This window comes from Bombina bombina, chromosome 8 (genome assembly GCF_027579735.1).
Source record: "Bombina bombina isolate aBomBom1 chromosome 8, aBomBom1.pri, whole genome shotgun sequence".
Lineage (NCBI taxonomy): Eukaryota > Metazoa > Chordata > Amphibia > Anura > Bombinatoridae > Bombina > Bombina bombina.
Genome location: NC_069506.1, coordinates 289677031 through 289703561, shown reverse-complemented (window position 1 = coordinate 289703561; position 26531 = coordinate 289677031). Strand labels below are relative to the sequence as shown.

General features: G+C 38.5%; 1 protein-coding gene across 1 annotated transcript in view; it reads right to left on the bottom strand.

Annotated features, from left to right (window-relative positions):
- Nucleotides 1-26531, bottom strand: part of DISP3 (dispatched RND transporter family member 3) — a 284421-nt gene that overhangs the window by 212210 nt on the left and 45680 nt on the right. Inside the window, exon 2 of the mRNA XM_053690067.1 lies at nucleotides 6019-6238. Within this exon, the coding sequence (XP_053546042.1) occupies nucleotides 6019-6238 (220 nt within the window). The remainder of the gene's footprint in view (nucleotides 1-6018; nucleotides 6239-26531) is intronic.

The window sequence follows — 26531 nt, the reverse complement described above, 5'->3', positions numbered from 1 at the left end:
AATATTATTAACCCCTAATCTGCCGCTTCGGACACCGCTGCCACCTACATTATCCCTATGAACCCCTAATATACTGCCCCCAACATCACCACCACCTACATTATACTTATAAAAACCTAATCTGCCACCCCCAACGTGGCCGCCACCTACCTACAATTATTAACCCCTAATCTGCTGACCGGACATCGCCGCCACTTTAATAAATGTACTAACCCCTAAACCGCCGCACTCCCGCCTTGCAAACACTAGTTATATTTTATTAACCCCTAATCTTCCGACCCCAACGTCGCTGACACCTACCTACATTTGTTAACCCCTAATCTTCCGACCCCAACGTCGCCGCTACTATAATAAAGGTATTAACCCCTAAACCTAAGTCTAACCCTAAGTCTAACCCCCCTAACTTTAATTTAAATTAAACGAAATTAATGTAACATAATTAAATAAATTATTCCTATTTAAAACTAAATACTTAGCGATAAAATAAACCCTAAGCTAGCTACAATATAACTAATAGTTACATTGTAGCTAGCTTATGATTTATATTTATTTTACAGGCAACATTGTATTTATTTTAACTAGGTACAATAGTTATTAAATAGTTATTAACTATTTAATAACTACCTAGCTAAAATAAGTACAAAATTACCAGTAAAACAAATCCTAACCTAAGTTACAATTACACCTAACACTACACTATCATTAAATAAATTACCTAAACTACCTACAATTAATTACAAATAAATTCAATAAACTAAATTACGAAAAAAAACACTAAATTACAGAAAATAAAAAAAGAATTAGAAGAATTTTAAACTAATTACACCTAATCTAATCCCCCTAATAAAATAAAAAAGCCCCCCAAAATAATAAAATTTCCCTACCCTGTACTAAATTACAAATTGCCCTTAAAAGGGCCTTTTGCGGGGCATTGCCCCAAAGTAATCAGCTCTTTTACCTGTAAAAGAAAAATACAATACCCCCCAACATTAAAACCCACCACCCACACACCCCTACTCTAAAACCCACCCAATCCCCCCTTAAAAAAACCTAACTCTAACCCCCTGAAGATCTCCCTACCTTGAGCCGTCTTCACCCAGCCGGGCACAAGTGGTCCTCCATACGACAGAAGTCTTCATCCGATCGGGGCAGAAGAGGTCCTCCAGACGGCAGAAGGCTTCATCCAAGCGGCATCTTCTATCTTCATCCTTCCGGAGCAGAGCGGAGCCATCTTCTATCCAGCCGACGCGGAGCCATCCTCTTCAAACGACATCCTAACAAAGAACGAAGGTTCCTTTAAATGACGTCATCCAAGATGGCGTCCCTTGAATTCCGATTGGCTGATAGGATTCTATCAGCCAATCAGAATTAAGGTAGGAAAAGTCCTATTGGCTGATGCAATCAGCCAATAGGATTGAGGTCGCATTCTATTTGCTGATTGTAACAGCCAATAGAATGCAATCTCAATCCTATTGGCTTTATAGGATTTTTCCTACCTTAATTCTGATTGGGTGATAGGATTCTATCAGCCAATCGGAATTCAAGGGACGCCATCTTGGATGACATCATTTAAAGGAACCTTCGTTCTTCGTTAGGACGTAGTTTGAAGAGGATGGCTCCACATCGGCTGGATAGAAGATGGCTCCGCTCCAGAAGAATGAAGATAGAAGATGCCGCTTGGATGAAGCCTTCTGCCATCTGGAGGACCTCTTCTGCCCCAATCGGATGAAGACTTCTGCCGTATGGAGGACCACTTGTGCCCGGCTGGGTGAAGACGGCTCAAGGTAGGGAGATCTTCAGGGGGTTAGAGTTAGGTTTTTTTTAAGGGGGGATTGGGTGGGTTTTAGATTAGGGGTGTGTGGGTGGTGGGTTTTATTGGTGAGTGGGTATTGTATTTTTCTTTTACAGGTAAAAGAGCTGATTACTTTGGGGCAATGCCCCGCAAAAGGCCCTTTTAAGAGCTATTTGTAATTTAGTATAGGGTAGGGAAATTTTATTATTTTGGGGGGCTTTTTATTTTATTAGGGGGATTAGATTAGGTGTAATTAGTTTAAAATTCTTGTAATTCTTTTTTTATTTTCTGTAATATAGTGTTTTGTTTTTTTCCGTAATTTAGTTTATTGAATTTAATTGTAATCAATTGTAGGTAGTTTAGGTAATTTATTTAATGATAGTGTAGTGTTAGGTGTAATTGTAACTTAGGTTAGGATTTATTTTACAGGTAATGTACTTATTTTAGCTAGGTAGTTATTAAATAGTTAATAACTATTTAATAACTATTGTACCTAGTTAAAATAAATACAATGTTACCTGTAAAATAAATATAAATCATAAGCTAGCTACAATGTAACTATTAGTTATATTGTAGCTAGCTTAGGGTTTATTTTATCGCTAAGTATTTAGTTTTAAATAGGAATAATTTATTTAATTATGTTACATTAATTTTGTTTCATTTAAATTATATTTAAGTTAGGGGGGGTTAGACTTAGGGCTAGACTTAGGTTTAGGGGTTAATAAATTTATTATAGTAGCGGCGATGTTGGGGTCGGAAGATTAGGGGTTAATAAATGTAGGTAGGTGTCAGCGACGTTGGGGTTGGAAGATTAGGGGTTAATAAAATGTAACTAGTGTTTGCTAGGCGGGAGTGCGGCGGTTTAGGGGTTAATACATTTATTAAAGTGGCGGCAATGTCCGGTTGGCAGATTAGGGGTTAATAATTGTAGGTAGGTGGCGGCGACATTGGGGCGGCAGATTAGGGGTTAATAAATATAATGTAGGTGGTGGCGATGTCCGGTCGGCAGATTAGGGGTTAAAAATTTTAATATAGTGTTTGCGATGTGGGGGGGACTCGGTTTAGGGGTTAATAGGTAGTTTATGGGTGTTAGTGTACTTTTTAGCACTTTAGTTAAGAGTTTTATGTTCCGGCGTTAGCCCATAAAACTCTTAACTACTGACTTTTAAATGCGGTCGAAGTCTTGACAGGAGAGGGTCTACCGCTCACTTCTTCCAAGACTCGTAATACCAGCGTTAGGCAAATCCCATTAAAAAGATAGGATACGCAATTGATGTAATTGGATTTGCGGTACCCTCGAGACGCGGAAAAAAAGTGAGCAGTGAGCCTGTACCTGTCAGACTCATAATACCAGCGTTAGGCAAATCCCATTAAAAAGATAGGATACGCAATTGACGTAAGGGGATTTGCGGTAGCCTCGAGTCGCGGAAGAAAAGTGAGCAGTGAGTCTGTACCTGTCAGACTCGTAATACCAGCGTTAGGTAAAAAGCAGCATTGGCGACCTCTCAACACTGCTTTTTAAGGCTAACGCCAAACTCGTAATCTCGGTGAAAGAGCAGTGATTAACAGTCTCCTTGGCTGCATTATGGCAATGGAGGCCTTTAAAATGTAGCTGTAAACCAGTGGACTTTAAAAAACGGGGCATTTATGTGTCCAGTATTTTTGTGCAAAATTTAATGAACAGCCTAAAATCCTGGAAAGTCTGGTTGAATACTGGACACCTGGCAACGCCAGTCACTTCCCCCTTGTCTCATGGATATTTTCTGTTACACAAAACACAACAAGAATCATATTGTTTGCTATACAATCATCACGGTTCACTAGCTTAGCACATATATAAAACCCACATATATAAGAATAAGATAGTTCCTGTAGTTTTATTCCTTGTGATCCATCAGCCAAATAGAAGTTACAAGACTGCGCACAATTCGCTTATTTTAGTTAAACAAGTGTTTTAATTTGTTTTTTCTTTTTAAATGAAACAGTAGTAAAGTACTTAATGCCCTACAAGACATTTCATTTAGATTTGTTTAAAGTCACTAAATCCTTCCAGTTTTTGAATAACCTGTGTTATTTCCGGCTGCTTTATTAAACAGTGTGCCTGCTACTGTCTCAGCTTGTGTAAGTGGTTCCTACGACTCAGATGCAGAGAAATGCTTTATGTGCACTACAGTAAATGACTTCCTGCAAAGAGTTAAATGATTCTGACCTAGTCTCTTATCTGTTATAAAATCACTATCTAGATATCAGTCTTTCTAAATGCCTGTCCAATGGTTAAGACAGCTGCTTCTTAACTTCAGTTTCAGAGGGACCGCTGCTTGATAAATCTACCACATTGTCTTTGCTTTTAGCTACTCAAAAAGGAAAAATTATATTTCTATAGGTCGAAATTGTAGAATTTGTGAAAACAAACACCTTAAAGGGACAGTTATCACCAGAATTTGTGTTGTTTTAAAAGATAAATAATCCCTTAATTACCCATTCCTCAGTTTTGCATAACCAACACATTTATAATTGTACATGTTTTACCTCTGTAATTACCTTGTATCTAAGCCTCAGCAGACTGCCCCCTTATTTCAGTTCTTTTGACAGATTTGCATTTTAGCCAATCGGAGCTGTCTCCATGGTAAATTCACATGCATGAGCTCAATGTTATCTATATAAAACACATGAACTAATGCCCTCTAGTGGTGAAAAACTATCAAAATGCATTTAGATTAGAGGCGGCCTTCAAGGTCTAAGAAATTAGCATATGAACCTCCTAGGTTTAGCTTTCAACTAAGAATACCAAGAGAACAAAGCAAAATTGGTGATAAAAGTAAATTGGAAAGTTGTTTCAAATTACATTCCCTATCTGATGTATGAAAAAAAAATTGGACTTGTCTGTCCCTTTAAAGTCAATCTAACCACTCACAAACAGTAAGCACCTATCTGCTACTGTATGAACAGATTTTGCCCTCTCAGTTATCCCCAATCTTACCACTCACAAACAGGAATCACCTATCTGCTGCTGTAGGAACAGATTTTGCCCTCTCAGTTATCCCCAATCTTACCACTCACAAACAGGAATCACCTATCTGCTGCTGTAGGAACAGACTTTGTCCTCTCAGTTATCCCCAATCTAAACACTCACAAACAGGAAGCACCTATCTGCTTCTGTACAAACAGACTTTGCCCTCTCAGTTATCCCGATCTAACCACTCACAAGCAGGAAGCACCTATCTGCTACTGTACAAACAGACTTTGCCCTCTCAGTTATCCCCAATCTAACCACTCACAAGCAGGAAGCACCTATCTGCTACTGTACAAACAGACTTTGCCCTCTCAGTTATCCCCAATCTAACCACTCACAAACAGGAAGCACCTATCTGCTGCTGTAGGAACAGACTTTGTCCTCTCAGTTATCCCCAATCTAACCACTCACAAACAGGAAGCACCTATCTGCTGCCGTAGGAACAGACTTTGTCCTCTCAGTTATCCCCAATCTAACCACTCACAAACAGGAAGCACCTGTCTGCTGCTGTAGGAACAGACTTTGTCCTCTCAGTTATCCCCAATCTAACCACTCACAAACAGGAAGCACCTATCTGCTGCTGTAGGAACAATCTTTTTCCTCTCAGTTATCCCCAATCTAACCACTCACAAACAGGAAGCACCTATCTGCTGTCGTAGGAACAGACTTTGTCCTTTCAGTTATCCCCAATCTAACCACTCACAAACAGGAAGCACCTATCTGCTGCTGTAGGAACAGACTTTGTCCTCTCAGTTATCCCCAATCTAACCACTCACAAACAGGAAGCACCTATCTGCTGCCGTAGGAACAGACTTGTCCTCTCAGTTATCCCCAATCTAACCACTCACAAACAGGAAGCACCTATCTGCTGCTGTAGGAGCAGGCTGGGTCCGCTCAGTTACCAGCAAACTAACCAATATTGGTGCAATATTGATCAAATATTTGAGAAGGCCGATGGTCTGTTTGCTAAGAGAACCCATCCTACAACACCAGATTGGTGCTTCAGGTTTGTGAATTGTCAGTGTCCTGCTGATTACAAATCTTATTGTATATCTCATATGAATTCAGCAGACTAAATAAGAGTTCATATCTCCTACAGAAAGAGAAGGTTAATGTCAAGTTAGATACAATCCTCATGTGAAAATAATTCACTAACATCTTGGTACTATTGTATGAAGATTACAATATAAGACATACATAAGACAGGAAGTACCTGGTGGATTCTTTTGACAGGATACTAACATAGGATGTCACAAAATTTTGGAACTTCCTGTGCTGCTCCTCCCATCGATCTTCTACTGAGTAATAATTAGGCAGAGGAGCCCCAAACAAAATCTCGCTGCGGAGCAGAGAACTTTTCAGATTTTCAGTTGTGAGACCCTCATCAACATACCAGTAAAATTCTGTGTGTGTCATTGCAAGCTTTAGAGAACCTAGGAGAAATAAAAAAATAGTTTTATTTTAAAGGTAATCACAGAAAACATTATATATCTGTGTTAGATCAATGGAACCTCACTGTGTTTCTGAAGGACCCTTAACAAATTTACACATATACAGTCTGATCTCCAATTCATGTACACAATAATGCAAATAAATGAAAGAGAAAAGATAAACAGAAAAATATAAAAATAAAGAAATAGGTATTTGATTAATTGCTATAACAAATGCAACAAAAACATAATAATCTTAAAGGGGCAGTCTACTCCAGAATTGTTATTGTTTAAAAAGATAGGTAATCCCTTTATTACTCATTCCCCAGTTTTGCACAATCAGCACAGTTATATTAATATACTTTTTACCTCTGTGATTACCTTATATCTAAGCCTCTGGAGACTGCCCCTTATCAGTTCTTTTGAAAGACTTGCATTTTAGCCAATCAGTTCCCTCTCATAAGTAACTCCACGGGCATGAGCACAATTCTATCTATAAGACACACATGAACTAATGTCCTCTAGCCGTGAAAAACTGTCAAATGCACTGATATAAGAGGCGGCCTTCAAGGGCTTAGACATTAGCATACGAGCCTTCCTAGGTTTAGCTTTCAACAAAGAATATAAAGAGCACAAAGCAAATGTGATGATAAAAAGTGAATTGAAAATTGTTTATCATGAACATTTAATTTTGACTAGACTGTCCCTTTAAATATATATTTGGAAGTCACAGAATTATTTCTTGATTGAGCTGAACTCCTATTTAATTAACTAAATTACCCTAGAATCAATATGTCTTAATGTGTAGTCTGATGTGCACTTATTTTACAAAATACAAAAAAAAACAAAAAAAAAAACAGGCATTTGATTTATTCATATAAACACATCTAGCAAGACTTATAATTATATTAAAATCAAGAAAATAGAGAGACGCACTCACTGAGACAGAACAATAGCTAGAAAAACTTCTGTGCTTGTCCACAAGGCCAGTGCCACTCAGGGTGCAGTCTCTTTTTGCACACTATGCCTTTTCACAGAGAAAAAATATCCTGTAGCATATCAGTCTGATCCTGCCCAATGACAGTCCAGCACCGAAATACCAGGCAATTCTTCTCTGAACAAGACAAACAACAAACCCCAGACGTACGTTTCGGCCTCTCTTGGGCCTCGTCAGTGAGGTGCAGTTGCATATCTCTAGGGCATGTGTGCAAGGAGTCCAACGTCTGGTTTCCCCCTTTTACTCTTAGGGAGACCTAAGAGTAATTTACATAAAATCAAGAAAATAGAGAGACGCACTCACTGAGACAGAACAATAGCTAGAAAAACTTCTGTGCTTGTCCACAAGGCCAGTGCCACTCAGGGTGCAGTCTCTTTTTGCACACTATGCCTTTTCACAGAGAAAAAATATCCTGTAGCATATCAGTCTGATCCTGCCCAATGACAGTCCAGCACCGAAATACCAGGCAATTCTTCTCTGAACAAGACAAACAACAAACCCCAGACGTACGTTTCGGCCTCTCTTGGGCCTCGTCAGTGAGGTGCAGTTGCATATCTCTAGGGCATGTGTGCAAGGAGTCCAACGTCTGGTTTCCCCCTTTTACTCTTAGGGAGACCTAAGAGTAATTTACATAAAATCAAGAAAATAGAGAGACGCACTCACTGAGACAGAACAATAGCTAGAAAAACTTCTGTGCTTGTCCACAAGGCCAGTGCCACTCAGGGTGCAGTCTCTTTTTGCACACTATGCCTTTTCACAGAGAAAAAATATCCTGTAGCATATCAGTCTGATCCTGCCCAATGACAGTCCAGCACCGAAATACCAGGCAATTCTTCTCTGAACAAGACAAACAACAAACCCCAGACGTACGTTTCGGCCTCTCTTGGGCCTCGTCAGTGAGGTGCAGTTGCATATCTCTAGGGCATGTGTGCAAGGAGTCCAACGTCTGGTTTCCCCCTTTTACTCTTAGGGAGACCTAAGAGTAATTTACATAAAATCAAGAAAATAGAGAGACGCACTCACTGAGACAGAACAATAGCTAGAAAAACTTCTGTGCTTGTCCACAAGGCCAGTGCCACTCAGGGTGCAGTCTCTTTTTGCACACTATGCCTTTTCACAGAGAAAAAATATCCTGTAGCATATCAGTCTGATCCTGCCCAATGACAGTCCAGCACCGAAATACCAGGCAATTCTTCTCTGAACAAGACAAACAACAAACCCCAGACGTACGTTTCGGCCTCTCTTGGGCCTCGTCAGTGAGGTGCAGTTGCATATCTCTAGGGCATGTGTGCAAGGAGTCCAACGTCTGGTTTCCCCCTTTTACTCTTAGGGAGACCTAAGAGTAATTTACATAAAATCAAGAAAATAGAGAGACGCACTCACTGAGACAGAACAATAGCTAGAAAAACTTCTGTGCTTGTCCACAAGGCCAGTGCCACTCAGGGTGCAGTCTCTTTTTGCACACTATGCCTTTTCACAGAGAAAAAATATCCTGTAGCATATCAGTCTGATCCTGCCCAATGACAGTCCAGCACCGAAATACCAGGCAATTCTTCTCTGAACAAGACAAACAACAAACCCCAGACGTACGTTTCGGCCTCTCTTGGGCCTCGTCAGTGAGGTGCAGTTGCATATCTCTAGGGCATGTGTGCAAGGAGTCCAACGTCTGGTTTCCCCCTTTTACTCTTAGGGAGACCTAAGAGTAATTTACATAAAATCAAGAAAATAGAGAGACGCACTCACTGAGACAGAACAATAGCTAGAAAAACTTCTGTGCTTGTCCACAAGGCCAGTGCCACTCAGGGTGCAGTCTCTTTTTGCACACTATGCCTTTTCACAGAGAAAAAATATCCTGTAGCATATCAGTCTGATCCTGCCCAATGACAGTCCAGCACCGAAATACCAGGCAATTCTTCTCTGAACAAGACAAACAACAAACCCCAGACGTACGTTTCGGCCTCTCTTGGGCCTCGTCAGTGAGGTGCAGTTGCATATCTCTAGGGCATGTGTGCAAGGAGTCCAACGTCTGGTTTCCCCCTTTTACTCTTAGGGAGACCTAAGAGTAATTTACATAAAATCAAGAAAATAGAGAGACGCACTCACTGAGACAGAACAATAGCTAGAAAAACTTCTGTGCTTGTCCACAAGGCCAGTGCCACTCAGGGTGCAGTCTCTTTTTGCACACTATGCCTTTTCACAGAGAAAAAATATCCTGTAGCATATCAGTCTGATCCTGCCCAATGACAGTCCAGCACCGAAATACCAGGCAATTCTTCTCTGAACAAGACAAACAACAAACCCCAGACGTACGTTTCGGCCTCTCTTGGGCCTCGTCAGTGAGGTGCAGTTGCATATCTCTAGGGCATGTGTGCAAGGAGTCCAACGTCTGGTTTCCCCCTTTTACTCTTAGGGAGACCTAAGAGTAATTTACATAAAATCAAGAAAATAGAGAGACGCACTCACTGAGACAGAACAATAGCTAGAAAAACTTCTGTGCTTGTCCACAAGGCCAGTGCCACTCAGGGTGCAGTCTCTTTTTGCACACTATGCCTTTTCACAGAGAAAAAATATCCTGTAGCATATCAGTCTGATCCTGCCCAATGACAGTCCAGCACCGAAATACCAGGCAATTCTTCTCTGAACAAGACAAACAACAAACCCCAGACGTACGTTTCGGCCTCTCTTGGGCCTCCTCAGTGAGGTGCAGTTGCATATCTCTAGGGCATGTGTGCAAGGAGTCCAACGTCTGGTTTCCCCCTTTTACTCTTAGGGAGACCTAAGAGTAATTTACATAAAATCAAGAAAATAGAGAGACGCACTCACTGAGACAGAACAATAGCTAGAAAAACTTCTGTGCTTGTCCACAAGGCCAGTGCCACTCAGGGTGCAGTCTCTTTTTGCACACTATGCCTTTTCACAGAGAAAAAATATCCTGTAGCATATCAGTCTGATCCTGCCCAATGACAGTCCAGCACCGAAATACCAGGCAATTCTTCTCTGAACAAGACAAACAACAAACCCCAGACGTACGTTTCGGCCTCTCTTGGGCCTCGTCAGTGAGGTGCAGTTGCATATCTCTAGGGCATGTGTGCAAGGAGTCCAACGTCTGGTTTCCCCCTTTTACTCTTAGGGAGACCTAAGAGTAATTTACATAAAATCAAGAAAATAGAGAGACGCACTCACTGAGACAGAACAATAGCTAGAAAAACTTCTGTGCTTGTCCACAAGGCCAGTGCCACTCAGGGTGCAGTCTCTTTTTGCACACTATGCCTTTTCACAGAGAAAAAATATCCTGTAGCATATCAGTCTGATCCTGCCCAATGACAGTCCAGCACCGAAATACCAGGCAATTCTTCTCTGAACAAGACAAACAACAAACCCCAGACGTACGTTTCGGCCTCTCTTGGGCCTCGTCAGTGAGGTGCAGTTGCATATCTCTAGGGCATGTGTGCAAGGAGTCCAACGTCTGGTTTCCCCCTTTTACTCTTAGGGAGACCTAAGAGTAATTTACATAAAATCAAGAAAATAGAGAGACGCACTCACTGAGACAGAACAATAGCTAGAAAAACTTCTGTGCTTGTCCACAAGGCCAGTGCCACTCAGGGTGCAGTCTCTTTTTGCACACTATGCCTTTTCACAGAGAAAAAATATCCTGTAGCATATCAGTCTGATCCTGCCCAATGACAGTCCAGCACCGAAATACCAGGCAATTCTTCTCTGAACAAGACAAACAACAAACCCCAGACGTACGTTTCGGCCTCTCTTGGGCCTCGTCAGTGAGGTGCAGTTGCATATCTCTAGGGCATGTGTGCAAGGAGTCCAACGTCTGGTTTCCCCCTTTTACTCTTAGGGAGACCTAAGAGTAATTTACATAAAATCAAGAAAATAGAGAGACGCACTCACTGAGACAGAACAATAGCTAGAAAAACTTCTGTGCTTGTCCACAAGGCCAGTGCCACTCAGGGTGCAGTCTCTTTTTGCACACTATGCCTTTTCACAGAGAAAAAATATCCTGTAGCATATCAGTCTGATCCTGCCCAATGACAGTCCAGCACCGAAATACCAGGCAATTCTTCTCTGAACAAGACAAACAACAAACCCCAGACGTACGTTTCGGCCTCTCTTGGGCCTCGTCAGTGAGGTGCAGTTGCATATCTCTAGGGCATGTGTGCAAGGAGTCCAACGTCTGGTTTCCCCTGAGTGGCACCCTGAGTGGCACCCTGAGTGGCACCCAAAAATGAACAGGCACGGAAGTTTTTCTAGCTTTTGTTCTGTCTCAGCTGAGTGCATCTCTCTCTCTTTTTATATTTATGCAAATTGCTCTTGGGTCTCCCTAAGAGTAAAAGGGGAAACCAGACGTGGACTCCTTGCACACATGCCCTTAGAGGGATGCGACTGCACCTCACTGACGAGGCCCACAAAAGGCCGAAACGATCGTCTGGGGTTGTTGTTTTCTCTTGTTCAGAGAAGAATTGCCTGGTATTTCGGCGCTGGACTGTCATTGGGCAGGGTCAGACTGATATGCTACAGGATATTTTTTCTCTGTGAAGGGGCATAGTGTGCTAAAAGAGTATGCACCCTGAGTGGCACCCAAAAATGAACAGGCACGGAAGTTTTTCTAGCTTTTGTTCTGTCTCAGCTGAGTGCATCTCTCTCTCTTTTTATATTTATGCAAATTGCTCTTGGGTCTCCCTAAGAGTAAAAGGGGAAACCAGACGTGGACTCCTTGCACACATGCCCTTAGAGGGATGCGACTGCACCTCACTGACGAGGCCCACAAAAGGCCGAAACGATCGTCTGGGGTTGTTGTTTTCTCTTGTTCAGAGAAGAATTGCCTGGTATTTCGGCGCTGGACTGTCATTGGGCAGGGTCAGACTGATATGCTACAGGATATTTTTTCTCTGTGAAGGGGCATAGTGTGCTAAAAGAGTATGCACCCTGAGTGGCACCCAAAAATGAACAGGCACGGAAGTTTTTCTAGCTTTTGTTCTGTCTCAGCTGAGTGCATCTCTCTCTCTTTTTATATTTATGCAAATTGCTCTTGGGTCTCCCTAAGAGTAAAAGGGGAAACCAGACGTGGACTCCTTGCACACATGCCCTTAGAGGGATGCGACTGCACCTCACTGACGAGGCCCACAAAAGGCCGAAACGATCGTCTGGGGTTGTTGTTTTCTCTTGTTCAGAGAAGAATTGCCTGGTATTTCGGCGCTGGACTGTCATTGGGCAGGGTCAGACTGATATGCTACAGGATATTTTTTCTCTGTGAAGGGGCATAGTGTGCTAAAAGAGTATGCACCCTGAGTGGCACCCAAAAATGAACAGGCACGGAAGTTTTTCTAGCTTTTGTTCTGTCTCAGCTGAGTGCATCTCTCTCTCTTTTTATATTTATAATTATATTAAACATTTCTATTTGAGATTCACAAAGTCAGAATTCACAGAAAAAAATCTAAATTGTGCAGCATCCATCTTTAATTTATAGCAGTTCTCTAGTATATTCATAAAGTAGACATATCCCCAAATATGTTGCATGATTTAGCAGAAATATTATTTAACTCTTTGATGACAGGGTTAATAAAAAAAAAAATCTGCAATCGTGCAATTGACCACGAGATTTCAATGATGGGATTGGGTCAGGGGGGCATCCCAATGATGCCAGGCATGCCCTCCAGACCGTGATGGCATCCTGGAAGTGCCGTTGGCTTAAAGGGACAGTCAACACCAGAATTTTTGTTGTTTTAAAAGGTAGATAATCCCTTAATTATCAATTCCCCAGTTTTGCATAACCAACACAGATATATAAATACACAATTTACCTCTGTAATTACCTTGTATCTAAGCCTCAGCAGACTGCCCCCTTATTTCAGTTCATTTGACAGACTTGCATTTTAGCCAATCAGAGCTGTCTCCATGGTAAATTCACGAGCATGAGCTCAGTTATCTATATGAAACACGTGAACCAATGCCCTCTAGTGGTGAAAAACTATCAAAATGCATTTAGATTAGAGGCGACCTTCAAGGTCTAAGAAATTTGCATATGAACCTCCTAGGTTTAGCTTTCAACTAAGAATACCAAGAGAACAAAGCAAAATTGGTGATAAAAGTAAATTGGAAAGTTGTTTAAAATTACATGCCCTAGACATGCCCCGGAGTTCCGGTGGGAGGAATGCAGGTGTAAGGTCAGGTGAACACCTGCTCCATATCCCTTGATGAGCTATTGGCAGCGGGAAAGTGTGCCGAACGCCCTAGACCTTGGGCAGCTTATCCAAGTAATTTACACCCGGCTACCGGTTCTCTGAACAGTGTCAAGTCAACACACTGAAATTTGCAAACGGGTAAAATGGTCGGATTACACGACATAACCCTCAAAGGAACAGCCTCAATACAGACCCTATCCTTATACTATGCATGGATAAAGGCGAAGGTTTCGTGAAAAAACAACATACCCCTTGCAGGGCCGTGGCGAGAGGAGAACTGGCCTGATACTACACATCATTCAGCAGCCTAACATCCCTCTCGATAGTATACCGGCACTTATAATGCTATGTGAGCAGCATGAACTAAGACTTTACGAACTAAGCCCGTTACAGACTATGGCTATTTGACTTACCTGGATTTCATCTGCCGGAAGGCGGGTGCCTTGAGTTACTTCCCTGCAGCTCTCTGAGAGTGGTCAAGGCGGACCGGTGGTGACCAGGTCTGAGAGAAGTCCTGATCGGGTGGTTCCGGTCTCTGAGGCATAAGCTGTCTTCTTTCCTACGTGCTGGTCTGGCTCCGCGCGGCGGAGCGGAACTCGTCTGGTCCTCTTTCTTTCTCAGCCGATTGGTGGAAGACACGACTGAAGACTCCTGGTCACACAACGGGGCCGAATCTGAGTGGCGAGCTGCGAACCGGATCCTCTTCTCCCGCGGGCTCCTGAGAGCTCTATCTTTGTCACGGCGTAGCACCATTCTTCATTCCGGGTGAATCACTGGTGAGATAACCCCAGGCAGCTTGCAACCCCGGACCCAAAGTAGAAGGTTGGAGGACGGATCACCTTAACTTTTCATCGCTGGTGTTTCCTCCCCCCACCGATGCTGCGAGGGGGGGTCCCGGGTTTACACTGTGACCAGTGATCCTCCTTTGACACAACATATCCCCACGGACCGGGGCCAGGTACTATTTCTAAATATAAAGGTGTCCTTTTTCCACTTTGACTAATTGCTATTTAAAGCTGGTTAGCACTGGGACATAGAGATTGTGTCTGCTACAAAAAAAAAAAAAAGGAGAGAGATAAAGAGAGTGGGGAAGAAAAAAGAAGAGGAAAAGAAATAGAGAATACATGATGTTTTTTGTTAACAAGTAAATGTTTGATACAATTGTGATGACAACATAAAATAAGCTGAGTAAAAGAGAAAAGGCAAAGGAAAAAAACTGATACATAGTTACTAATTACTATCTTTTATATTTAGACAAACATCCTGCTATTTTACTTATCTTCTTCATTTGATATATATGTATAATATGTATTGAAACGAAAAGGAAAGGTGGAGAGAACTTTCACAGAGCGAAAGAGGAAAGAAAGTAAAAAAAGAGGGGAAAAAGGATAGGAAAAAAAAAAAAAAGAAAAGAGGTTTTTTTTTACTGCAGGCGCTATATAAGCATTACCAGGGTTTTGTAAAATAAAACTAGCAAGCACATTAATGATTAGATATAACAATATAACTGAACAAAAGTGAATATAGTCTATAGGTGAAATAGAGTTAAGAAATTCAATCACAGCTATTAGCTTGTTTTTTTTTTAGAAATAATAGTTCCAGTGTAATATTTTAACTATCTAGGTTGTTGATGGTATTAGGGAAACTAAAGTTTTTTTCAATTGCTTAGAGCTTTATACTAATTGTTCAAGAGTCCCTGTCTGCCCTAAATTTCAGAAACCCTGTTTGACCTTACTTTCCCTGACAAAACTGATTGCATAAAACTTGGGACATAAGATCATAGCCAGGAAAGAAAGGGGTAACGCTGCAAGGAAAAAGAGTAGGCTAAAAAATTTAAACTAGCTTTGTCAGATACCAAAACACTTATAAACTAAAAGGGATTTGTAAGTCCTGAACTGAACTCAAATTTGCTAATTCTAATATAGAAGTTATTACTTCACAAATAGTCAATTAATCACTGGATACACATACCTACACCCTTTCACATTTCCCGTTTCCTCCACGATTCACTTTTTGTCAGGTTTTTTTTCCCTTTAATTCATAAAAATATATATATATATATATAGGATTCTAGGGGTATAATTACCCCACACGTTTTTTTTTTGTATACTTTTTTGGCACATGGATAAATTTTTTGTCACCAACACTAAGACTCCCTCCCCCACTATGGCTGGGAGGCAAAGAGAAAGAAAAAACAAGCACACATCAGAAAATACACTAGACACTCACTCCACTAGCACTAATATTTCACAGACAAAGAAACCAATAGACTTACAATTCCTAGTCTCAAGTATCTCCGAAGCTCTGACACCAAAATTTGATCTTCTTAAAAATGAAATCAAACAAGAAATACATACACTTACAACAGAAGTCCGCCAATTCTCAATCAGGTTAACTGAGGCAGAACAGAGAATCTCTGACCTAGAAGATAACACGACAGACCATAAGTCTAAACTAGACACAATAAATTCTAAACTCTTAAAAGTTCAGTTAAAATTAGAAGATATTGAGAATCGTGCCAGACGAAACAACTTTAGAGTGATAGGCGTACCAGAACAAAAACAATACGAAGACCTTGATAAATTACTAACGTTAACACTGCCACAACTACTACAAATTCCTCAAACCCACCCACAGATTGTATTAGAGAGAGCCCACAGATTAGGATGGCAAGCCCCAGAGAAAGAAGACGCTAGACCCAGACCAATTATTGCCAAAACTCTTAATTATCAGGATAAACTTTTACTTTTACAACACTTTAAGAAAAATCAACCCATATTTCTTGAGGGCGTTAAAATTATGCTCTTCCAGGATTACTCAGCAGAGACTTCTGCTAAAAGAAGAGTTCTGGCTCCAGTCTGTACCAAGCTGATAAAGCAGGGTCACAGAGCCACCATTATATACCCAGCAAGGTTGAAAATAATAATTGATAAAAACTGCCTATAGAACAAGATAGGGCCCAACCCTAATAATCATTTAAGTATTAAACAATTGAATAGGGTTACAATTATGGCAAAAGTAGAAAAGACTACAATGAGGGTCTTGTTAGGTCCACAAGTTCCGGACCATATAAGGTGGAAGTTTCTTTTTCCTTTTTTCTTTCTTCTGTTGTGGTTTTTTTTTTTTTTTTAGTTTTGTTTTGTGTTTTTTGTTTTTTTGTTTTTTGTTTTTTCCCCTGACTTATTCTTTTTAATGTTAAGATGATAGACATAACAAATGGCTTTAAGTTGATCTCTTGGAATATTGGGGGCATTACATCACCTATTAAACGCAAAACTATAATAGCGCAATTAAGGAAAATAAATACAGGCATCGCCTTCTTGCAGGAAACACACTTAAAAATAGAAGAAGTTCTTAAACTCAAATGTTCCTGGGTTAATTAAGTTTTTGCTTCTCCTAGTATCCAATGAAAAGGAGGGGTTGCGATTCTGCTAGGGAAGAAATTAAAGTACCAAGTTCTTCATACCAACATAGACTCGGAGGGGAGGTTCCTAATGGTAAAAGTCAAAATTGATAAAATACTCTACACACTCTGTAACATCTATGCCCCCAACGTTTTTAGTTTTCCCTTTTGGGAAACACTTCAGTCTAAGATAATGACTTACGCGGAGGGTTTTTTAATACTCAGAGGCGATTTCAACATGTCGCCCCAATATCCGTTAGATAGACTCAGACACAGGAACTCCTCTCTTAGAACCAAAAGAGACAATTTAGAATCTAAAATGTTTTTAAAAATCTTTCAGAACCTTAGGGTCAAAGATATCTGGAGGACTCAGAACCCAGACTCCAGAGACTATACGTGTCTTTCTAAGGCGCACAAATCTTTGTCAAGGATCAATATGTTTCTCTTAGATGAAAGGTTATGCAAATTAAGATTAGCTGCTGGAATACTTCCTATATGTATCTCAGATCATGCTCCAGTCTCCCTAGAGTTCTATCCTAGTGTTCCCACTCCTAGATATTCCAGATTTCTATTCCCAACTTACTTAGCATCTGACCTTAAGTTTAAAAACTGGCTCAATACTAAATTCCAAGAATTTACCTCTTTCAACCAAGAATATATTAGTCGACCTATTATTTTTTGGGAAACTGCAAAAGCAGTACTGAGAGGGGAAATTTTAGCCTATTCTATAAACAGGACAAAGAAACTTAAGACTAGGGAGATGGAAATTCTGAAAGCCATCTCTAACTCTTATAACTCCTATCTATTAGCAAGAACACCTGAAAACTGGGCGCGATATGCACAAGCATTGAAGGTGAGGGATTCTTTTCTTGTATATAAAACTACCCAGAAAGACTTGAGATTTCAATCTAAACTATATAGATATGGAAGAAAAACAGGAAAACTCCTTGCAAGACTAGTAAAAAGGGAAAAAAGCTCAACCTATATTGAGTCACTACAGATAGAAGGTAAAACTATAACATCATCAGAAGAACTCATACAGTCTTTCTCAGAATTCTATCAGGACCTGTATTCGTTAAAGGTTTCAAATTCCCATGAGCAAGAATCTTTCTGGGAAAAAATTGTTGTTAATACCTTATCCCCAGACCTGGTCGAACCACTTAATCTTCCTATTTCTGAGTTAGAAGTAGCTAGAGCTATTCAAGATCTTTCTTTAAATAAAGCCTCGGGCCCAGATGGCCTTCCTAGCGAATTTTACAAAATGCTTTCCCCAGCAATATCACCATATTTATCTTCATTATATAATGACATCTATATAACAGGTAATAATCCCCCCTCAAGCTTTACGGCATCATACACTACCTTAATACTTAAACAAGGGAAGGAGCCTGTTAAGAGAGAATCATACAGGCCTATAGCATTGTTAAACTTGGACTATAAAATAATGTCTTCTATTTTAGCCTCAAGGTTACAAATACTTCTTCCTCAGATTATCCATAAAGACCAGGCAGGCTTTATACTCAAACGAAACTCCTCAGCCAAGATAAGGGAATTATTCCTTACTATAGATTACTTTAGAAACAGAGAGGAAACGGAGAGGGGAGGGGGGCACCCCTGATTCTGCAATTATTTCGATTGATGCTGAGAAAGCCTTTGATTCAGTTCATCTGGATCATTTGCTTTACTCTCTCCAACAATTTGGTTTCTCTGTAACTTTATTAAATTTGTGAATAACTTATACAAAACAGCTTCCACTAGGATGTTAGTGAATGGTCTGATTTCTTCAGATATATTTCTTAAAAGAGGAACTCGTCAGGGGTGCCCTCTCTCTCCTCTCCTCTTTAACATCTCTATCGAACCTCTGGCTATATATATCAGGCAACATCTTAACGGTATCAAGATTGGTAAGAAGGAGCTGAAAATAGCACTATATGCCAATGATATTTTAATATACATCTCTAATACCGTTATTAACATCCCTAAACTGATGACAAGTATTGACCAATTTAGCTCCTTCTCTGGCTATAAGCTGAACGCCTCGAAATCCGAACTTCTCTGGATTAAACAATCCAAGGATTCTCTTCTGGATATACCATTCAGAGTAGTGACCGGTTCTTTCAGGTATCTGGGTATAAGGATTTCATCTAACCCAGACCTGTTGTATAATCTTAATATTCTCCCAGTACTGAAAAAAATCAAAGAAAATCTGAAAAACCTTCCCCTGTCCCTATCCGGGCGTATTGCCCTTTATAAAATGGTCTGTCTTCCTAAACTACTTTACGTCCTACAAAATACTCCTTTGATTCTTAAGGGAATAGACGTTCTAACCTCTAACACCACTTTAAGAAAATTTATATGGCAGGGCAAAAAGCCCAGAATCTCCTTAACTATATTAGCCCTTCCCAAAAAACATGCCGGACCGGCTCTGCCAGATATCAAGATATATAATTATGTTTTCTTGACTCGCCTGATCATGGATTGGATATCCGAAAGAGATTATGTTACCGATAACGAACTTGAGAAGAACATAATATCCCCATACGTCTCTTCAGCAATTATTCATTGTACCATTAGTTCCCTACCTAGAGAGGTGAAGAGAATGAAAACCATAGTTTATCCACTCCAAGCCTGGTGGAAAGTGTGTAAACTGCTCAACGTTGAACATCGTGTGTCCAAATTCTTGCCATTCATAGGTAACCCCCAATTCCAAGCCGGACTTCACTCACCCCTTTTTCAAAGATGGAAGACCCTGGGTCTTGTCAAAATTTTTCAATTATTGGATTTTGACAGGAAATGTATAAAATCATTTGGTTCTTTAAGAGAGGAATTCAATCTCCCCCACAAGGAGTTTTTCGCATATCTCCAAGCAAGGCATTTTGCCTTGAGTCTTGTAAATAACTTTGGCTGGAACTGGACAATGGGGACTATAGAGAAATGGTTACTACTAGCTGAAAATGGGTTTATGTCAATCACTACCAGCTATTTAGATCAAAGCTCTATAAAAGGAGATTTGAATTTGGAAAAAATCTCCACAAATTGGGCGACAGCCTTATCGCAGAACACTGGAGATATTAGTTTAATCAAATTCTCAATAGCTGAGGTCTCACAAATTACTCTCTCCTCCACTTGGAGAGAATCACACATAAAGCTGTTACGTATGACCTTTTTCACTCCGGAGAGAGGTTCCAGGTGTGGGAACTTGGACTTTAATTTTTGCCCTAGATGCTCCTTACCCTTGGCCAACCTTATACATATGTTTTGGGATTGCCCCAATATTCAACAGCTCTGGATGAAAATACAATATTGGCTTAGGGCAATGGGAGCCTCCCCTCCGACTCTATCACCACTACATATAATATACCTTTGGAAAGACTCGGAAGACCATACCATAAACACAAAGATTGTTAACTTAGCTATATTAGCAGTAAGATACCTAATCCTCAAAAAATGGAAAAATAGGGCAACCCCCAGTATCCAAGAGGTCAAAAATTGCCTTAAAAAACAGTGTATTCTTGAACAGATAGACACTAACCTTAATGATGAAAACGATGTTATTGTATTTTTTAGAAAATGGTCAGTCTTTATTAAATCCCTCCCCTTGAGTGAAATTGAATACCTAATTTACCCATTTAGAAACTCAGAATTAGTCCTGTTGGGTCTATGGTAATAACTTAGTTCTGAAAAAGGAGGAAAATGGGAAAAAGGGGAAGTTTTTTTTTTTTCTCTTCCTTTTCTTTGTTTGTTTTGTGTGTAGAAAACTAAGAAAAAAAAAAGAAAAAAGTATTCCAACAGATAAATTACAAAGATTAGGGAACGATAATTAATTTTACAGAATGAGAGGCTTTTTGGTTTAAATATACTAGAGAGATGTTTCCTCTTTTTGATTTCTTCTTCTGTTAGCAGTATACTAGGTATATTTTGTTTTTGAATATGCATCGATATTTTGTTATTACCATGTATATCATTGTTCTTTTCGTTTCTGTTCCCTGACTGAAAATGTACGCTGAATTTAAAGTGTTTATATCTGTTGGAATCTAATAAAAATATTTAAAAAAAAAAAAAAATTACATGTCCTATCTGAATCATGAATTTTTTGGACTTGACTGTCCATTTAAGGACAGCCAAATGGTTAAGACTTTCTATTTCGTCCTAGCGGCGCTAAAGCCCGGGGCGGTTAGGATGGAATAGAACGTCATAACGGCGCTAAAAGGTTAATTAAAGATCTCCTTGCATAATAATAATAATAATAATCATAATAATAATAATAAATCAAAGAAGGAGAAGAAGAATATGTTAAGCTTCATTAACTAAATATTACAGTAGCTAAATCTAGTGTATATACAATAGAATAATAAGCAAAGTGTATATCAATTACAAGCCATTTAAATCAGTTTAATTACTTAAAGGGACATAAAATCCAAATATTTCCCTTTCCAATTTACTTCTTGTAGATTGGTGTTTGTTTGTTCTTTATTTGAAAAAGAGCTAAATCACTTTACGGCAATGCCCTTTTAAGGGCTATTGCTGTAGTTTAGTGTAAGCATGTTTTTTTATTTTGGGGAGGTTTTTTTTTCTTTCAGTGGCATTTTAGAATAGGCATAACTGTTTTTATTTTGATAATTTGTTGTTTTCTGTAATAGTAGTTTTTTTCTATAATATTAGGTTATTTTATTTTTCAAGTAAGGTTAGGTTTTTTTATTTTTAAGGTAAGGTTAGGTTTTTCTATTTTTAAAATAAGGTAAAGTTTTTTATTTTTATAGTAAGGTTAGGTTTTTTTATTTTTAAGGTTTCAGGTTCTTTATTTTTAGATTTTTTTATTTTTAAGGTAAAGTTTTTTTTTTATTCTTAAATCAAAGTTAGTTTTTTATTTTTAAGGTAAGGTAAAGCTTTTTATTTTTAAGGTAAGGTTAGTTTTTTTTTTTTTTTTAAGGTAAGGTTAGGTTTTTATTTTTAAGGTATGGTTAGTTTTTTTTTTTAAGGTAAGGTTAGGTTTTTTATTTTTAAGGTAAGGTTAGTTTTTTAATTTTTAAGGTAAGGTTAGGTTTTTTTTTTTAAGGAAAGGTTAGTTTTTTTTTATTTTTAAGGTAAGGTTAGGTTTTTTTTATTTTTAAGGTAAGGTTAGGTTTTTTTATTTTTAAGGTAAGGTTAGTTTTTTTATTTTTAAGGTAAGGTAAGGTAAGGTTTATTATTTTTAAGGTAAGGTTAGATTTTTTTTATTTTTAAGGTAAGGTTAGGTTTTTTTATTTTCAAGTTAAGGTTAGTTTTTTTTAATTTTCAAGGTAAGGTTAGGTTTTTTATTTTTAAGTTAAGGTTATATATATTTTTTTTTAAGGGACACAAGTCAAAATTAGAGTGGCAATTTTAAACATCTTTCGAGGTCTCTTCCATTAACAAAATGTGCACAGACTTTTATATTTACACTTTTTGAGTCACCATCTCCTATTAAGCATGTACAATAATTCACAGAATATATGTATATATACCATCATGGCTGATGGCTGTCACATGATACAGGGGGAGGGGAAATAGACATAACTGAAATTTGTCAGAAAAAAATCTACTACTTATTTGAAGTTCAGACTAGGTGCTATTGCATTGTCTTTTTATTATGTGTTTGTTGATTATGCAGATCTACTGTATTTACTGGTCCATTAAGGTAAGGTTAGGTTTTTTATTTTTAAAGTAAGGTTATTTTTTTTAAGGTACTGTAATTTTTTTGTGCGGTAACTTAGGAGGTGTTAGGTTAGGGGGGGGTTAGCTGTTAGGTGGTTTAAGATGTTACTGGGTATTTTGCAATGTGATGGTGTGGCAGTTTATGGGTTAATAGTGTGGTGGGTTAGTTTGTGAAGTGGGGGTGTTGAAGTTTAGGGGTAAATTGAATGCTTTAGTGCAACTGTTTCCTCTGGCCAAAATCTTTATGCGATTGTATTTAAGTTCAACTTGTAATACGTGTGGACATTGCTGCTCAATGGCGCCCATAGAAAATATGGGGAGCGTAAATTGCCGCAAGTTCACACAGTCATTTAAACAGCGCTCCAATGTAATCTGGCCCTAGATATCTGTTCAACAAAGTATATCAACGGAAAAAAGCAAATTTGTTAATAGAAGCAAATTGGAAACTTTTTAAAAATTGTATTCTCTAACTGAATCACAAAATAAAAAAATTGTGTTTCTTGTCCTTTTAATGGCATACATTAAACAATAAAGCTGTTTTATTAAAAATATGACTTCTGATTTTTAGTGCATTCGAATCTAGATCAAGAGCTAGTATATATATATATATATATATATATAGTTATATATATATATATATATATATATATATATATATATATATAGTTATAAATATATATAATGCTCTCCTGGTGGTTTCATTATTGCCTAGATTTACACAAACCATAATATATAAATGTATACTGTATAATAATATTGTACAAATAAAAAAGTGAATGTAAATCCAAGAACCTGCCATAAGGCAAAAAATGCAAAGCAACTAGAAAAAAAAGCAAAAAAACCCCAATAAAAATAAAATTTGTAAAATATTTGTTATACTTTTCCTAAACAACCTTATAATATGCTATATGTCAAACAAGCTAAAATATGACATATTGGGAAATAATCAGCCTATACCAACAATATACAAATGAAAAGAAAGAAAAATGTTTTATAACAACCTCTGTAATAAACAACTAGTACTCTATACTTGAACTTTAATTGGATATAATATTCGGCTAGATTACGAGTTGTGCGTTAGGGTAAAAAAGCAGCGTTAAAAGGTGCTTTTTTATGTCCGCTGGTATTACGAGTCTTGAAGGTTTAGGTGTACCGCATACTTCTTTGGCCTTACCGCAAAAGGACTTACGTAAACTTTGTAAAGCCTTTTTTCTATGGGACTTCCATAGCGCCGGTATTACAAGTCTGTCCTGGGAGGGAAAAAAGTGAGTGATACAGCCTACCCTGTCAAGATCCCTAACGCATTTAAAAGTCAGTAGTTAAGAGTTTTATGGTACAACACTGTAACATAAAACTCATAACTAAAGTGCTAAAAAGTACACTAACACCAATAAACTACCTATTTCCTATGGGGAAATAAAAATACACCTAACACCCTAAAATGAACCCGAGTCTAAACACCCCTAATCTTACACTTACTAACCCCTAATTTGCTGCCTAATTTGATTGGATCAGCCAATAGGATTGAAATTCATTCAGCTTTAGTCATCGGATGAAGAGGATGCTCCTCGTTGGATGTCTTGAAGATGGACCCGCTCCGCGCCGGATGGATGAAGATAGAAGATGCCATCTGGATGAAGACTTCTGCCCATCTGGAGGACCACTTGGCCAGGCTTGGATGAAGACTTCTCCCAGCTTCGTTGAGGACTTCGGCCCGGCTTGGATGAAGACGTCTCCTGGGTAGTCGATCTTCAGGGGGTTAGTGTTAGGTTTTTTTAAGGGTGTATTGGGTGGGTTTTATTTTTAGGTTAGAGTTTGGGCGGCAAAAGAGCTAACTGTTTTTTTTATTTTAATAGGGCTATTAGATTAGGTGTAATTAGTTTAAATATCTGTAATTTGTTTATTATTTTCTGTAATTTAGTGTTTGTTTTTTTGTACTTTAGCTAATTTAATTTAATGTAGGTAATTATATTTAATTTAGTTAATTTATTTAATTATAGTGTAGTGTTAGTGTAACTTAGGTTAGGTTTTATTTTACAGGTAAATTTGTCTTTATTTTAGCTAGGTAGTTATTACATAGTTAATAACTATTTAATAACTATTCTACCTAGTTAAAATAAATACAAACTTGCCTGTAAAATAAAAATAAACCCTAAGCTAGCTACAATGTAACTATTAATTATATTGTAGCTAGCTTAGGGTTAATTTTATAGGTAAGTATTTAGTTTTAAATAGGAATAATTTAGTTAATTATAGGAATTTTATTTAGATTTATTTAAATTATATTTAAGTTAGGGGGTGTTAGGGTAAGACTTAGTTTTAGGGGTTTATAACTTTAGTATAGTGGCTGCAATGTTGGGGGCGGAAGATTAAGGGTTAATAAATGTAGGTAGGTGGCGGCGATGTTAGGGACAGCAGATTAGGGGTTAATAATATTTAACTAATGTTTGCGATGCGGGAGTGCGGTGCTTTAGGGGTTAATATGTTTATTATAGTGGCAGCGATGTTGGGGACGGCAGAGTAGGGGTTAAAAAGTGTAGGTAGGTTGCAGCAACATTGGGGGCGGCAGATTAGGGATTAATAAATATAATGTAGGTGTCGGCGATGTTGGAGGCAGCAGATTAGGGGTTCATAACTATAATGTAGGGGGTGGCGGTGTCCGGAGCGGCAGATTAGGGGTTAAAATTATTATTATAGTGTTTACGATGCGGGAGGGCCTCAGTTTAGGGGTTAATAAGTGTAAGATTAGGGGTGTTTAGACTCTGGGTTCATGTTAGGGTGTTAAGTGAAAAATAAATTTTATTTCCCTATAGGAATCAATGGGGCTGCGTTAGGGAGCTTTACGCTGCTTTTTTTGCAGGTGTTAGACTTTTTTTCAGCCGGCTCTCCCCGTTGATTCCTATGGGGAAATCGTGCACAAGCACATACGACCAGCTCACTGCTGACTTAAGCAGCGCTGGTATTGGAGTGCGGTAATGAGCAACATTTTGCTCAATGCTCACTTCTTGTATTTTAACGACGGGTTTCTGAAAACTCGTAATACCAGCGCTGCAGGTAAGTGAGCAGTGAGACAAAACTGCTCGTTAGCACCGCACAGCCTCTAACGCAAAACTCGTAATTTAGGCCATAGTTTAATGCGCACAATAGGCTTTATCTATAAAGTTGTGTATGCAGTGAACTTTGCTACCTCTGAGTTGAAAGGGTCTGTAAACACCAATAGATTTCTGTTGACTTTTTAGAACAACATATAAGCCAATTCTAAATTAACATATTATTTTCCTTCAATTAGTTCCAATTGCCAATCTGGCCTTGAGTCTCAGACAACAAGGCTAGCAACAGTCAGTAATAAAGTGATTTGTTTTGCAATTGTTATCTGCTGAAGGCAATTATTAAAAGATATTATGTAGTATGGTAAGCATTGATAAATCAGCAGGGTGCATTTTCAATGAACATATATTCCAAATTTGTTCTAAACATAATATATAAAAATTTCAAGTTGTTTACTGCCATTTAAATAATCCAGGACTAATGTGCCCAGGATGATTGATAAGCACTGGTCTAGCATGTAAGCAGGGAGTCAAGACTGCACAAATGCTTGTACAATGACAAATATGAGTGGTTAATGCCACTTTGCAAGCACCAAACATGGTTGGACAGGTTCCCTAGCTAGGAACATTGTCTGCTTGTTTGTTAGTAAACTGTACCCATTGACTATGTATTGCAAAATAAAAGAACAACTTTAGCTTAGAGACATGTACAACATTTATACCCAATTTTCAATAAGTACAAATCAGTTCAATCTTGTGTAGGTGGTACCTATATATTCTCATTCATCAGGTGTGACAGCAAAAAGAAAAAGACGTAATATATGTTCAGTTTGTATGAAAAATAATACAAATTCATTTGTGGCTCCCAAAATAGCCACAGATAATGAAAATATACCTGACCCATCTCTGTGTTTTCAGTTCAAAAATCTAATTTATGCATGAGTTTATGTGAATACAATTTTGATCTTTGCGCTTCGGTTTA